Below are 16,604 nucleotides of genomic sequence, written 5' to 3'. Positions count from 1 at the left end.
AGCTTCGCAAAATACATGAAGTTTCAAGCTCCTCTCTTATTTAGGTTTAGCGTTGGGTTTTGCGCTATTATATAGGCGGCGAAGGAGCCGACGCAAAGCACGTCTTGGGACTTCGCAGCATGAGAACAGTCATCTCCACACAAGAGTGTCTGTCCACAGTTTATGCCACACTTAACTACTGCCTGCTTAGATCAGTGGCTATTCGATTTAACAAGGGATGCTTGCCATTCAGCCCAAAACGCCGGAAATTTCAATTAGAAACCGAATGAAACGGACCATTTCGGTTCGGTTCGACCGGAATATTTGATGGTGGTACACTTCGACCCGTCCGGTCATTTCGGTTGGTAGCACCGAAATTTCCCTTTCCATTTGACAAAATTGTTGTTCCAGTATCGCTCTTCTGTATCCCGCCTTCAAGTATAATAACCAAATGCGCGGTGGCTTGGATCGGGTCTATACAACCGGAATGTAGCGTTCCAATAATCATGTAGAAAATACAAAATTTAAAACCGGAATTTTTGTTGAATGGAAAGCGCACAAGGACTGCAACTAACCTCGCTAACTAGAACTTCTTTGTGCCCCCTGGCAGCGTGTTGGCTTTCGCTAAGCTGACTCTGTAGTTTTACCACCTCCTGTGTAGCTTTACGTCGCTGATCCTCGACAACTTCCAGCTCAGCCTCTAGCCGCTTCACTCTCTGCTCAAACTCGCGAGACAGATCAAGAGGGATCCCGCCGCTGGATTCTGTTAACGACTGAATCTTGCTCTTAAGTTCACGATTTTCTTCTTGAAGTCTCGCCACCTGAGAAAAAAGACGACAAACAAACAAAGGGAAATAAGATCAGAAACTAAAGCACACGATCGTTCCTAGACTGCGTCACAGGCACAAAAAAACTGGATCATTATACGTTATATGAAAGCAAACTTCAAAAGCTTCAAATTTCACAAAATGAAATCTTACGCATGATGCGTTTACCGTGGTTTATCGGTTCCTGTCATATTTGAAATTTATTTTCTCGGGCTCCCATAAGAAATTTGTCTTTGGTGTTATTACAGAAACAAAATGACACCTAGAGCCCTTGAAAAGTGCAATAAAATAATGTGATATGGCTTAAAATTATCTGGTACAACGGTACAAGGTTTTTGCCCATTGAAAATTAAAATTAATTTCCTGATGGATTCCGTCTTAACTTGATTTATTTTACTTGTTTCTGGCATTTGCTTTCCACTCAACTTTGTTCAATAAAGACAGCCGGAGGTAAATTAAGGTTAATATGTTACTGTAACCTCTTTTGAAACCCTTTACAACTTTCCAGTGGTAAATATAGGAAGCTAACAATAGGTCTCTCATCTTGGATCATACCCAGGGCCTTCAATCAGGGACAAACTTAGTTGACACACTTGTCTAAGACGGGTGCTTTTATCAGCAATTTCATTCATTACTTCATTCTATTTAAACGCCGTAAATCCCCCACCCCCGAATCAAAGTTATTTCTAGTAAAAGAAAGACTTGAAGGTCTAAAATAAAAAATTGATTTTTGGGGGGAAGGGGTAGAGGTACACAGGGTGAGGGGACTGTTATGTCTACTATTTAAAAAGGGGCCTTTTTATAGAAGTGTCTCAACACTTTTGTCCCTAACTGTAGCTGGGTCAGGGTTTAAGGCTACCTTTAAGTTAACAGACCCGTATCTGCCCTCAAAAAAACCAAAATTAATAGACACTCGGGCTACATGTACCTTCACATGGCACTGAACAAGTCTTCTACCGGCTGAAAATTTGAATGGACTCTTCATTCACACGGAGCAATCAATATTTTTGCTCTGTTCACACGAAACATTGAACAGCTAAGCACCTAAATTTTCGAACGGTTAAAGAGGTTGCGTGTGAATGGATCACCTCAACGAAAGCATTTTCGACTGGTCAAACATTCGTCCGGTCTTTTGTGAACGTAGCCTAGAAGCCAGTAAAAAGAGCCTAGAGTCAACCAACCTTAACTTTGCTGTCCATGTGCTGTTTTTCCATAGCTCGCAGAGTATGGTCTTTGGCAGCTACGTCGGACCGTTTCAGCGATTGCTCGTCCCTTAGTTTTCCAATCTGCCCTTGAAGGCGCGCTATAGACAGCTCGGAATCTCGTAACTCCCTCGCAGTTTGTTGCTGCTGTTTGCGTGCGTGCTCCAGGTCATCTTTCAGCTTTCTAATCAGAACATCTTTCTGCGTCATGCTACCTGAACATTCTTCTGTGTAAGTATCAAACGACTTGGAATCACCAGCAAATGACTCGATTTTCTCGGTGCCATGGGCATTCGTGTCCACAAGTTGGTGATTGCTCTGAAAAAAAAAATCATTAAATATCCACAACTGATTCTAGAAGACAATCAGGGGCTCGACTACCCAGGCTTTCTTTAACCTTGCTATCGCTATTTCATATTTTGTAGACATGCTTCTATATTATTACATGTTTATTAATAACGTTTTGTTGATGTTATTATTATTGTTGTCGCATTTGATAAATAACAGCTGCAAACTGGCAGAATTTTTGGTTCTAACGGAAAGCTTTTTGACAGTGTAGAGACTTAAGCACAGGTCAAAGGATGCTATGGGTGCAAGAAATTCCAATTTACCGCTTTCTCACACCCACCAGCTGAAAAATTGAAAACAGACAGGACAGAAGGATCACCCCTTTCCAAGTAGTTGGCCTGGATATTCCAGGACCTATAGAGTACAAAATCAAGACAAAGAAAGAAGGAAAGTATGTATTTTGTTATTTGCTTGCAGGGTGACCAAAGCTGTCCACCTGGAGTTGCTGCCAAACCAAACAGCTGAGGAGTTCATCAAGCATCTCAAACCGTTCATCACGAGAAAAGGCCACCAGAGGAAGGTTTATTCGTATAACAGGCGAAATTTTGTCGCCCCTGCGAAGTGGTTGAATGGGGTGGTAAAACATGTTCTATTCATCTGCTTCAGCCAGAGTAGTATGCTTCAGTGGATCCAAAGTTGTGTCAAGTTTGACGGCAAGTCAAACAAACTCAGTTAAGGTCAATTCCAAGTGCAATTTAGTTCGTCTCACAAAAAAATTCCTGCTTTGACCTGAGTCTAACAGCTCCTGCCCTGGGTGCCAGAAGTTTAATCGGGGTAAAAAAAATGTTTTCCCTATACAGAGGGATACTCAAGACGGGATAGAAGAATTTTAATACTAGAACTTACAATTGAACCTTTGACCTGTAACAATTCATAGACTGATATTAGGATGTTAATAACGTTTGTTCCTGTGTTTTCACTTTGTGAACTGGTCAGGCGCTCTCTAAGGTCATCGGTCACTTGGGAGCCAGCTTTATGGATATTATGGGATGTCGTTTCAAGAAGTGATCGAGCACATGGCGAGAGTTTGTAATCTTTACCAAGAGAGGGTTACAAGCATTAAAACAGTTCTGTTTTTGATCGTAGCGAGCGTAAGTTTATCGTCTGGAGAAACAGTTAAGACAAAGCGGCGAGCCTACCAGCACAAAATCACGGCAACAACAGCGGCAACCGACAAAAATCAGGAGCAAACAATCCAAAACAAATTAAAAGTACTGCAGCTGACGAACTAGAACACAAACAAAATTGCTGGAAACAAATTGTTGAAACCCACGTTAAAGACATCGGAAGTTTAAGCACAGCAAAGAGGAGGAATGCCATGCAATAAAAGCAATTGTACAAGAACTTAAAACTAGACAACGTGAAGAAGATGCCATTAAAGACTGGAGTTCGGGTATTCTAGCAGAGTTGGGCAACTACGAGAAAGCGGTCGAAGACTTAGAAGAGTTGGAACAAAAGATAAGAGAACATGAAGCATGAAGAAACTCAGGAAAGAGAGGAGAAAGTGAGACTTGAGATCGAGAGAAAATTAGAAGCGAAAACCGTCGAGACGGAGGGTAATGCAGGTAAACCAAATACTACACTACCCAAACTTGTGATAGCGAAATTCCACGGGAAATACCTAGATCGGCAAAGGTTTTGGGGGCACTCACAAGCGGACATGGAGAAAGGGTGACACGCATCCAGAGTTGATCAGTTGAACGTAGCGACCGTGAGTTTATCATCTGAAGAAACAGTTAAGACAAAGCGGCGACCCTGCCAGGACGAAATCATGACAACAACAGAGGCAACCGTCGAAAATTAGGAGAAAACAATCCAAAACAAACTGAAAGTCCTGCAGCTGACAAACAAAACCACAAAAAAAATTGTTGGGAGCAATTTGTTGAAACCGACTCAGACATGGCAATTTTACAGAGAGCAAAATTGAGGAGCGCCATGAAATAAAAGCGAAATAAAGGCACTTAAAATTGGACGAGGTGCCAAAGAAGATGTTATCAAAGATGACATATCTTCGGGTATTCAAGCAGAGTTGGGCAAGTATGAGAAAGTGGTCAAACAACTTTAAAACATGGAACAAAAGTTCAGGCAACAGGACGCACCTACATTAGCAAAGGTTTTAGGGGCAGTTTGAAGCGATAATAGAAAAATCAGACATTGCTGAACTTGCCAAACCCTCGTGCTTGAAAGGACTACTTGTATCAAGAGTTAGAGCTGTCATCGATGGGTTGCCTTTTAACAGTGAGGGATACACACCAGCTAAGAACATTCTCGTGACCAAATATGCAAAGCCAAAGGAAGTGGCTACTCACATCCATTGCATAATAGGATTGCCAGCTATCACAGGAACTAACCCAACAAGAATTAATGAGATCTGTGAGAAACTGGTTACCAATATCCAAACCCTAGAGTCCATAGGTAAGAAGAAAGATATTAGAGGGTATGTTAGACTTACCCTAGCTAAAACTATCAGGCATAAGAGCTGATCTAGTGAAGCTGGATGATAACTGGCAGGAGTGGAGGTTCCCGCAATTAGCAGAAGCCTTAAGAAAATGGGTGCAAGAGGAACTTGGACCCCCTGGTTTGTAACCCTAGGAGACGTAACAAGGAAAGAGACCTATTCCTTCAAACTAAATAGGAGGGTGGAAAGCATAGGGGGTTTGTTTACTGTAAGTCTACGGAACATAGATAAATTGACTGTGACTAGATTAAAGGGGGAGCTGACAGGAGGAGGTACTTGTCAGACAATAAGTTGTGTTTAACTGAACTGGCACTAGGCATAGATCGGTGGAATATAGATCCACTACTACCTGCCAGAGGTGTAATAGGAAGCACAATAGTTCAATTTGTTATAAGCTTTCAAACCAGCTGATGCTAGCAATAGGTGGAGGTCAAGCGGAGTACCCAGTAGTTGTGGTAGAAGTAGATGGAATAAGGTGTAGCGCTTTATTGAACATAGAAGCTGGAAGCTCCGATGCATCAGCAGCACTCATTAGCAAACTGAACAGAAACCCAGATCAAAGAAAATATAAGAGAATTGAAATGATGATAACTTGGACAAGTCAGAAGATAGAAATGTACAAAAATCTCTACCAGTGAATGAGTTTTGAGCTTACCCACTACCCAGAGTAAAATGGACATGGGAACTTTGCTAACTATCCTTAACCCGATGTGGATATCAGCTCCAAGTACCTACTCCTAAAGGGCGTGGAGATTGCTGACACCGACATCAAGCCCGAACTTCCTTTACACGACACGTGATCCTCGGGGCTAGCACGTATGTCAAGATTAAGACAAATTGAGCATCATGGGTGGGAAGCTAGGAGAACCAATAGCAGAATTCACATCAATCCGCTGGACCATAATGTCCCCTGGAGCTGAAACAAACCCCAGCAATGTGTACCTAACTAGGAGTTCTTCATCAAACTATGATGCAGCCTTGATGAACTAAGACTCGAGCACAGACTAACCGGCGATCAACAGGTGGTGTAGAGCGAATTCCAACAGCAACTGGTACACCACCCTGACGGTTGGTACGAGACTGGTCTACTGCGGAAAGCTGGACATCCGCCTCCCACTGACAATCAAAAAGGCAACCTCGCACGACTATCTAACCTCATCAAGAAATTGCAGAAGGTACCCAGTCACCTAGATGAGTATGACAAAATAATCCAGAACCAACTGAAACAAGGTATTGTGGAGAGAGTGAGCGATGAGACTCAAGGGGAAAGAGAATGTTATCTCCTAAACAAAGCAGTCATAAGAGAAGCAGCACAGAGTACCAAAATGCGTATTGTCTTTGATGGATTAGCTAAGGTAAACCAACGTGGCCCTTCAATGAAAGATTGCTTTGAGACTGGGCCAGCTCTATAAAATTTGCCCTGGAGTGTGATGGTTAGGAACAGTCTCAAACCAGTTGCCTTGTGTGGAGACATTATTAAGCAGGCCTTCTTGCAGGTGCCGCTTAGAGAAGCAGATCGTGACACCTTTCGGTTTCATTGGATAAGGGCTAAAGACTCTTCACAAGTTGAGACTTTCAGGTTCAAGCGGGCTTTATATGGACTTGTGCAGTCGGCATTGCTTCTTGCAGGGACCTTGAAACAACATTTACCAACTTAGAGAACTGAATACCCAATTCAAGTGGAGGAAATCATGAGAAGTCTTTATGTGGATGACATCGTCACTGGAGAAGATGCGGTTCATCAAGTACGTAAGCTAAAACGAACTGCAATAGAGGTTTCAAAGGGGCAGGTTTCGAATTGCATAAGTAGAACTCTGATGTACCAGAACTTGAAGCAGATAATCAGTCGACGAAGTGGAGGTATTAGGAAACAGAGCAGAGGCACCCTGTCAAGAGAGAGTCTTGAAATCTGGCTGAATGGACCAAACTGGCCATCTAAAGCAGAATGTGGCCAGAGGTGGTGCAAACTAAGCCTAGTAAAGAGACAAAGGCAAAAGCCAAGCTAGTAAAGGAAGTGTTTGCTGTGGCCACAGCGATGAAGGACACCCTGCACCAGGTTTAAGAGAAACATGAATTCTGGCAGACGATACGTATCTAGCATAGGTAGCAAGATGTACCCAAAACTGTAAGAAAGGCAAAAAGTACCGGTTGTCTGGTCCATTGACCACACGCGAGACTGACAAGCAAGGTTAGACACACACACGTTCCATGAAGATTAGCTTAAATTTAATTTGCAGAAGAATGAAGAGGGTCTGTAGTAGTGTAGAGGAAGAATCCAGGGAAGCTACGCTATCTACTTACCACCGGATACCTTGTTAACAGAGACAACTGCTCATTATAAAACATGTGCAAAGTCGTCATGGGGCGACTTAAGATGAGTCTTGTTCGTCAACAATATTGGGTGCCTCGGCTAAGACAGATCACAAAGAGAGTTATCAGAGGATGCTATGGGTGCAAGAAATTCCAAGTTACTGCTTTCTCAAACCCACCTGCTGGAAAACCACCAACAGACAGGACAGAAGGATTAGCCCCTTTCCAAGTAGTTGGCCTGGACTTTGTAGGACCTATAGGATACAAATTTAAGAAAAGAAAGAAGGAAAAGCATATATTTTGTTATTTGCTTCCAGCTTAAACAGAGCTGTCCCCCTGAAGTTTCTGCCAAACCGAACAGCTGAAGAGTTCGTTAAGAATCTCAACTGGTTCCTCACAAGAAAGGACCACCCCAGGCAAGACTTATTCGTATAACAGGCAAACTTTTGTTGCCGCAGTGAAATAGTTGAATGGGGTGTTAAAGGTCAATTCAAAGCGCACTTTGGTTCGTCTCCCAAAGAAACTCACGCTTTGACCTGAGTCTAACAACTCCTACCCTGGGTGCAACAAGTTTCATCGGGGTTAAAAAATTGTTTTACGCATACCGAGGTACGTACTCAAGACAGGGTAGAAGGATTTCGATACCAGAACTAATAATAGGACCTTTAACCTGTGAGAATTCATAGACTGATATTAGGATGATAAGAATCTTTGTTCGTTTTTTTTTTATTCACTTTGTGAACTAGTCAGGCACTCTCTAAGGTCATTGGGGCCTGGGAGCCAGGTTTATGGATATTATAGGATGTTGTTTTAAGAAGTAATCGATCAGCGCAAAAAGCACATGGCGAGAGTTTGTAATCTTCACTGAGAGAGATGAGTATGACCAAATAATTCAGAACCAACTTAAACAAGGTATTATGGAGAGAGTGAGCGATGAGACTCAAGGCGAAAGAGAATGTCATCTCCTACACAAAGCAGTCATAAGAGAAGCAGCACAGAGTACCAAAATGCGTATTGTCTTTGATGCATTAGCTAAGGCAAACCATGGTGGCCCTTCATTGAACGATTGCTTAGAGAATTGGCCACCTCCATAAAGTTTCCTCTGGAGTGTCCTGGTTCGGAATCGCCTCAAACCAGTTGCCTTCTGTGGAGACATTATTAAGCAGGCCTTCGTGCTGGCGCAGTTTAGAGAAGCAGATCGTAACGAATTTCGATTTCATTGCATAAGCGATATAGACTCATCACAAGCTGAGAATTTGAGGTTCACGTGTGGTTTATTGGACTTCTCCAGTCGCCATTTCTTATTGAAGGGACCTTGAAACAATATTTAGAAACTTAAAGAACTAAATACCCAAAACATGTGAAGGAAGTCATGAGCAGTCTTTCTGCTAATGACATCATCACTAAGGAAGATATGGTTGATCAAGTGTATGAGCTGAAAGGAACTGCAATAGAGGTTTTTAAAGGCGCAGGTTTCGAATTGCATAAGTGGAACTCTAATGTACCAGAACTTGAAGCAGATAATACGTCGACAGAAGGTAGCCAGACATATGACAAGAAACAGTTGGGGGTGAAAACAAACGAAGCAAAACTACTTCCGCTCCCTTGAGATAAGGTGGCGGACACTGTGGCTGTGACCTAAGGAGTTTAGCTTGAATATATGAACCTCTTAGAGTAGCAAATCGCGTAACTTTGAAAAGAAAAATGGTTTTTGGAGAAGGATGTGACCGAAACCTTCCTTGGGATGCTGATTTACCCAAGGAAGTGAAAGCACAATAGGAGATATTTAAAAGATAGTGGCGAGGTGAACTTAAATTCCCACGCAGTATAACTATAGCTCAAGAACCGGTCCAAGCTTTCAACCTACATGCATTCTGTGATTCTAGTGGGAAAGGGACAGCAGCAGCAGTGTACACAGTCATGTATCAAGCATCTGGTATGCACCGAGTGTCTGTTAGCAGCAAAGGTACGGTTTGCGAAGAAAGAATTTACCATGCCAAGGTTGGAGCTCATTTCTACTCACATGGCAGCCAACCTTGTAGACAACATAAGAGGCGCTTTGAAAGGATATGTAGTGAAGTCCGTGTATGGATAGACAGACAGTACAGTGGTCTTTTTTGGATCGTTGATTAAAGGAGCTAGAAACAATTTGTGTCCAATAGAGGTTCTCAAATTAATGCCACGACCTATGAGAAGTAGAGTAATACATCAACAGAGCACAGCCACCCTGTATGGAGAGCGTCTTGAACTCTGGATGAAGGGACCAAACTGGCTGTCTAAACCATAAGTGTGGCCCGCTTTGGTGCAAACTAAGCCAAGTAAAGAGACAGAAGCAGAGGCCAAGCTAGTAAAGGAAGTGTTTGATGGGGCCACAGAGATGGAGGACACCCCACACCAGGTTTTAGAGAAGCATGATTCTGGCGGACAATACGTACCACGCCATGGGTAGCAAGATTTGTCCAGACCTGTAAGAAGGGCAAGAAGTACCAGTTGTCTGGTTCATTAAATACATTTGAGACTGCCAAGCGAGTGAAATTCTGGGTAGGAAGAGCTCAAAACAGCAGGTTAAACGCAGACACGTTCCAAGAAGATCAGCTCAAACTTAATTCGCAGAAGAAAGAAGAGAGTCTCTAGGAGTGTAGAGGAGGATGCTTGGAAGCTACACTATCTATTTACCACCAGATGCCTTGTTAACAGAGAGAACTGTCCATGATAAACCTGTGCTAACTTTTCATGGGGGAAAGAGACTTACGATGAGTTTGGTTCGTCACTAATATTAGCTACCTCGGCCAAGACAGCTATCAAAGACAGTTATCAGAGGATGCTATGGGAGCAAGAAATTTCCAGTTACCGCTTTCTCAAACCCACCAGCTGGAAAATTCCAAACAGACAGGACAAAAGGACCAGCCCCTTTCAAAGTAGTGAGCCTGGACTGTGCTGGTACAAACTCACTTATTTCCTTTCAACTTAACCAGAGCTGTCCAGCCAGATTTGCTGCCGAACCAAACAGCTAAGGAGTTCATCAGAGCATCTCAAACGGTTTAACATGAGAAAAGGCCACCCCACGAAGATTTATTCGTATAACGGCGAACTTTTGTTGCCGCAGCGAAGCGGTTCAATAGGGTGGTAAAACATATTCTATTCACCCGCTTTAGCCAAAGTAGAATGTTTCTGTTTAATGTCTCCAACAAGTCAAACAGACTCTGTTAAGGTCAAATCCAAACACAATTTAGTTTGTCTCACAAAAAATTCATGCTTTGATTTGAGTCTAACAGCTCCTACCCAGGGTGCCAGAAGTTTTAATGGGGTATAAAGAATTGTTTTACGCATACAGAGGTACGTACTCAAGACACGGTAGAAGGATTTCAATACCAGAACTAATAATAGGACCTTTAACCAGTGAGAATTCGTAGACTGATATTAGAATGTTAAGATTATTTGTTCGTGTTTTTTCACATTGTCAACTAGTCAAGCACTCTCTAAGGTCATCGGGGCCTGAGAGCCAGGTTAATGGATATTATAGGATGTCGTTTCAACAAGTGATCGATCAGGACAAAAAGCACTTGGCGAGAGTTTCTAATCGTTAACGAGAGAGGGTTAGAAGCATTAAAACGGTTCCGTTATTGATCGTAGCGAGACAGAGTGAGTTTATCGTCTGGAGAAACAGTTCCGACAAAGTGGCGAACATGCCAAGACAAAATCATGACAACAACAGCGAACACTGTCGAAAATCAGGAGAAAACAATTCAAAACAAAATAAAAGTACCACAACTGACAAACGAAAACACAAACAAGATTGCGGGAAGCAATTTGTTGAAACCGATGCAAAGACATCGCAAGTTTATTGAGAGCAAAGTTGAAGAATGCAATGAAACAAAAGCGATTGTACAAGGACTCAAGATTGGTCGAGGTGACGAAAAAGATGTCATTAAAGATTGGAGTTCGCGAATTCAAGCAGAGTTCGGTAAAAACGACAACGCGGTCGAAGAATTAGAAGAGCTGGAACAAAAGTAAAGGGAATAAGAAGCAAGACAAACTCTGGAGGAGAGGAAAATGCGAGACTTGAGATCAAGAACTACCCAAACTTGTGATAACGAAATTCAAGGGGGAGCATCTAGATTGGAAAAGGTTTTGGGGACAGTTTGAAGCGAAAATAGACAAATCAAACATTGGTCAAGTTGCCAAATTCTCATACTTGAAAGAACTACCTGTACCTTGTTAGAGCAGTTACCGATGGCTTGTCCTTTAACAGTGAGGAAAATTCACCAGCTAATAAAATTCTAAGGACCAATTATGCAAGACCAAGGGAAGTAGCTAATGGTCACATCCAGTGTAAAATGGGATTATCAGTTATCACGGAGACTAACCCAACACAAGAATTAATGAGCCCCATGAGAAACTGATTACAAGTGTCCAAACCTTAGAATCCATGGGTAAGGAGAGAGAGTATGTTAGACTTAACCTATATAAACTACGAGGCATGTGAGCTAATCTAGTGAGGCTGGATGATACCTGGCAGGAGAGGATGTTCCCGCAATTAGTAGAAGCCTTATGAAAATGAATGTGACTGTGAGAGAAACTCAGTCCCCCAGGACGGCAACCCTGGGAGACGTGACAAGGGAAAAGGCCCATTGCTTCAAGCTAAACAAGAGGGTGGAAAGCATAGGGGTTGTGTTTACTGTAAGTCTGAGGAACATAAATCAGTTGACTGTCACAACATTAAAGAGGTAACCGACGGAAGGAGGTACTTGTCAGACAATAAGTTGTGTTTAACAGTACTGGCATTAGGCATAGAGCGGCTGAATGAAGATGCACTACTACTTGCCAGAAGGGTAATGGGAAGCACCATAGTTCGATTCATGATAAGCTTTCAAACCAGCTGATGCTGGTCAAGTGATGTACCCAAGTAATTGAGGTTCAAGTGGTTGGAATTAGGTGTAGAGCTTTATTGGACAGCAGAGCTGGAAGCTCCTACGCATCAGCACTACTCTTTAACGAACTGAACAGAAAGCCAGATCGAAGAGAATATAAGAGAATCGAAATGATGATGACGTGCACAACTCAGAAGATAGAAATGTACAAGGTCTAAGTCTCTAACATTTTGAGGAACTTTCAGCTTTACCACTACCCTGAGCAAAGTGGAAAAGGGAACTTTGCTAACTATCTCGAAGCCAATGTGGATATAATCACAAAGTACCAACACCTCAAGGGCGTGGAAATTGATGACACCGACATCAAACCCGAGCTGTCTATAGACTTAATCCTAGAGGCTAGCGAGTATACCAAGATTAAGACAAATTTAGCACCAAGGGTGAGGAGCCAGAAGAACAAATACAAGAATTCATATCAATTGGTTCGACCATATTGTACCCTGGAGCTGATACAAACCTGAGCAGTGTGTACCTAACTAGGAAATCTTCATCAGACTACGAGTAGTTGTGCAGCCTTTACGTACTGGGACTAGAGAACAAACCAGATGGCGATCAACAGGTGCTGTATAGCAGATTCCAAGAGCAAATGGTACGCGGGCAGGGTCCTTGAAACAACATTTATAGAAATCATGAAAAGTCTTTATGTTGATGACACAATCACTGCGGAAGATACGGTTGATCAAGTGCATGAGTGGAGAAGAACTGCAATTCAGGTTTTTTAAGGGGCACATTTCGAATTGCATAAGTCTCATGTACCAGATTTGGAAGCAGGTAATAAGTCCACAGAAGATAGCGAGACATATGCCAAGAATAAGTTGGGGGTGAAAACCAATGAAGCAAAACTACTCAGGCTTCCCTGGGATTCGGTGTAGGAAACTCTGGCTATGACTTTTTCCGGTGATTCACACCAAGCCACAAAGAGAGAAGTGCTAAGGAGTTTAGCTCCAATATATGACCCTCTTGGGGTTGCAAGTCCTGTAACCATGGTAGGGAAAATGGTTTTCAGAAAAGCAAGTGACCAACACCTTCCTTGGGATGTTATGTTACCCAAGGAACTGAAAGCACAAGATTCCCACAAAGTCTTACTACAGATCAAGATCTGGTCCAAGCTTTAGACCTGCACGCATTCTGTGATTCTAGTGGGAAAGGGACAGCAGCAGCAGTTTACGCAGTCATGTATCAAGAATCTGGTATGCACTAGGGTATGCTAGCAGCAAAGGCACAGTTAGTAAAGAAAAAACTGACCATGCCAAGGTCAGAGCTCATTTCTGCTCACATGGCAGCCACTCTTGTAGACAACATAAGAGGTGCTTTGTGCTTTGTGGTGAGGTCTGTGTATGGATGGACAGACAGTACAGTAGTCTTGCACTAAATCGCTGGTCAAGGGAGCTACAAACAATTTGTGTCTAACAAAGTTGCTCAAATTAATACCACGGCCTATGTTAAGTGGAGGTATTCGGGAAAAGAGAACAGGCAACCTGTCTAGAGAACATTCTTGAAATCTGGCTGAAGGGACAAAACCCGTTGTCTAAACCAGAAATGAGGCCAGCGGTGGCGCAAACGAGGCAAACTAAAGAAGCGGAAGAAGAGGCCAAGCTAGTAAAGGACTTGTTTCCTGGGGCCACAGAGATGAAGGAGACCCTACACAAGGTTTAAGAGAATAAATTCTGGCAGTCAATACGTACTACTTCATGCGTAGCAAGATTTATTCGAAACTGTAAGAAAGTCAAGAAGCACCGTTTGTCTGGTCCATTGCCCACCTGTAAGACTGACATACAACTGAACTTCAGGGTAAGAAGAGCTTAAACCAACAGGTTAAACACAGACACGTTCCATGAAGATTAGCTCAAACTTAATTTGCAGCAGTATGAAGAGGGTCTGTACGAGTGTAGAGGAAGAACAAAGTGAAGCTACCCTATCTACTTACCACCAGATCCCTTGTTAACCGAGACAATTGTCCATGGTAAAGAAGTGCTAAGTCTTCGTGGGAAGTAGGACATATGATGAGTTTTGTTCGTCAATAATATTGGGTGTCTCGGCCAGGACAACTCACAAAGAGAGTTATCAGAGGATGCTATGGGTGCAAGAAATTCAAAGTTACCGCATTCTCAAACACACCAGCTGGAAAATTGCCAACAGACAGAACAGAAGGATCAGGCCCTTTCCAAGTAGTTGGCCTGGACTTTGCAGGACCTATAGGGTACAAAATCACGACAAAGAAAGAAGGAAAAACATATATTTTGTTATTTGCTTGCAGCTTAAACAGAGCTATCCACCTGGAGTTGCTGCCAAACCACACAGCTGAGGAGTTCATCATGCATCTCTAATGGTTCATCACGAGAAAAGGCCACCCCGGGAAGATTTATTTCTATAATGGGCGAACGTTTGTTGCCGAAGCGTAGTGGTTGAATGGAGAGGTAAAACATCTTTTATTCATCCTCTTTAGCCAGAGTAGAATGTCTGTGTGGATCCAAAGTTATGTCAAAGTCAAACAACCTCTGTTAAGGTCAATACCAAGCGCAATTTAGTTCATCTCACAAAAAAAATCATGCTTTGACCTGAGTCTAACAGCTCCTACCCTGGGTGTCAGAGGTTAAATTGGGGTAAAAAAGTTGTTTTTCACATACAGAGGTAAGTACTCACGAAGGGGTAGAAAGAAATCAATACCAGAACTCATAATACAGCCATTGACCTGTGAGGTTTCGCAGACTGGTATTAGGATGTTAAGAATATTTCTTTGAATTTTTTCACTTTGTGAACTAGTCAGGCGCTCTCCAAGGTCATCAGGGGCTGGAAACCAGGTTGATAGATATTATAGGATGTTGTTTCAGAAAGTGATCTATCAGCACAAAAAGCACATGGAGAGAGTTTGTAATCATTACCGAGAGAGGGATAGAAGCATTAAAATAGTTCTGTTCTTTATCGTAGGCAGCGTGAATGTATCGTCTGGAGAAACAGTTCCGACAAAGTGGCGACCCTGTCAGGATGAAATCATAACAACAGCAGGAACCGTCGAAAATCAGGAGAAAACAATCGAAAATAAATCGAAAGTACTGCAGATAACGAACAAAAATACAAACAACATTGTTACCAGGCATAAGATGTGATGTAGTGAGGCTGGATGATAACTGGCAGGAGTAGAGGTTCCCACAATTAGTAGAAGTCTTAAGAAAATGGGAGTGAGAGGAACTCACTCCCCCTGGGTGGCAACCCTGGAGGATGTGAAAAGGAAATAGACCCAAGGGTTGTGTTTACTGTAAGTCTAAGGAACATAAGTCATCTGACTGTGTAAGTCTAAGGAGCATAGATCAGTTAAATCTGACAAGATTAAAGGGGCAGCCGACAGGTAGAAGTACTTGTCAGACAATAAGTTGTGTTTAACTATATTGGCACCTTCCTTCCTTCCTTCCTTCCTTCCTTCCTTCCTTCCTTCCTTCCTTCCTTCCTTCCTTCCTTCCTTCCTTCCTTCCTTCCTTCCTTCCTTCCTTCCTTCCTTCCTTCCTTCCTTCCTTCCTTCCTTCCTTCCTTCCTTCCTTCCTTCCTTCCTTCCTTCCTTCCTTCCTTCCTTCCTTCCTTCCTTCCTTCCTTCCTTCCTTCCTTCCTTCCTTCCTTCCTTCCTTCCTTCCTTCCTTCCTTCCTTCCTTCCTTCCTTCCTTCCTTCCTTCCTTCCTTCCTTCCTTCCTTCCTTCCTTCCTTCCTTCCTTCCTTCCTTCCTTCCTTCCTTCCTTCCTTCCTTCCTTCCTTCCTTCCTTCCTTCCTTCCTTCCTTCCTTCCTTCCTTCCTTCCTTCCTTCCTTCCTTCCTTCCTTCCTTCCTTCCTTCCTTCCTTCCTTCCTTCCTTCCTTCCTTCCTTCCTTCCTTCCTTCCTTCCTTCCTTCCTTCCTTCCTTCCTTCCTTCCTTCCTTCCTTCCTTCCTTCCTTCCTTCCTTCCTTCCTTCCTTCCTTCCTAGGATAAACTAGTCTTGATAATATAATTACAATATGGCACTTGGCATAGAGCCAAGAACCAACACCGCAAACGTGTGGAGATTGATGACACTAATACTGAGCCCAAGCTCCCTATACTCGTAAACCTCGGGGAAAGCGAGTGTACCAAGATAAAGACAAATTTAGCACTAAGGTTGGGGAGCCAGGAGAACCAATAGAAGAATTCACATCAATTGGCTAGACCATAATGTCCCCTGCAGCTGAGACAAACCTGAGCAGTGTGTACCTAACTAGGAGTTCTTCATCAGACTGCGAGTAGTTGTGCAGCCTTTATGTAATGGGAGAGACCAGCTGGTGATCAACAGGTGGTGTATAGCGAATTCCAAGAGTAGCTGTTTCACGACCCTGAGGGGTGGTACGAGACCGGGCTACTGTGAAAAGCTGGGCATTCACCCCTCCCTAACAATCGCACCACTATCTAACCTCATGAAGAAATTGCAGAAGGTACCCAGTGACCTAGATGCATATGATAAAATAATCCAGACCCAACTGAAACAACGTAATGCGGAGACAGTGAGCAATGAGACTCAAGGGGAAAGAGAATGTTATGTGCCGCACAAAGC

The 16,604-nt window shown here is 42.9% G+C and overlaps 1 protein-coding gene across 1 annotated transcript in view; it reads right to left on the bottom strand.

The window, feature by feature from the left end:
• Positions 1-16,604, bottom strand: part of LOC140927780 (uncharacterized) — a 91,898-nt gene that overhangs the window by 48,429 nt on the left and 26,865 nt on the right. Inside the window, exons 7-8 of the mRNA XM_073377460.1 lie at positions 1,988-2,326; positions 555-800 (exon numbers count right to left, since the gene is read on the bottom strand). Of these exons, the coding sequence (XP_073233561.1) occupies positions 555-800; positions 1,988-2,326 (585 nt within the window). The remainder of the gene's footprint in view (positions 1-554; positions 801-1,987; positions 2,327-16,604) is intronic.

This window comes from Porites lutea, chromosome 2 (genome assembly GCF_958299795.1).
Source record: "Porites lutea chromosome 2, jaPorLute2.1, whole genome shotgun sequence".
NCBI classification, from domain to species: Eukaryota; Metazoa; Cnidaria; class Anthozoa; order Scleractinia; family Poritidae; genus Porites; species Porites lutea.
The sequence above is the reverse complement of the archived record's forward strand: the minus strand, read 5'-3'. Positions and strand labels throughout refer to the sequence as shown.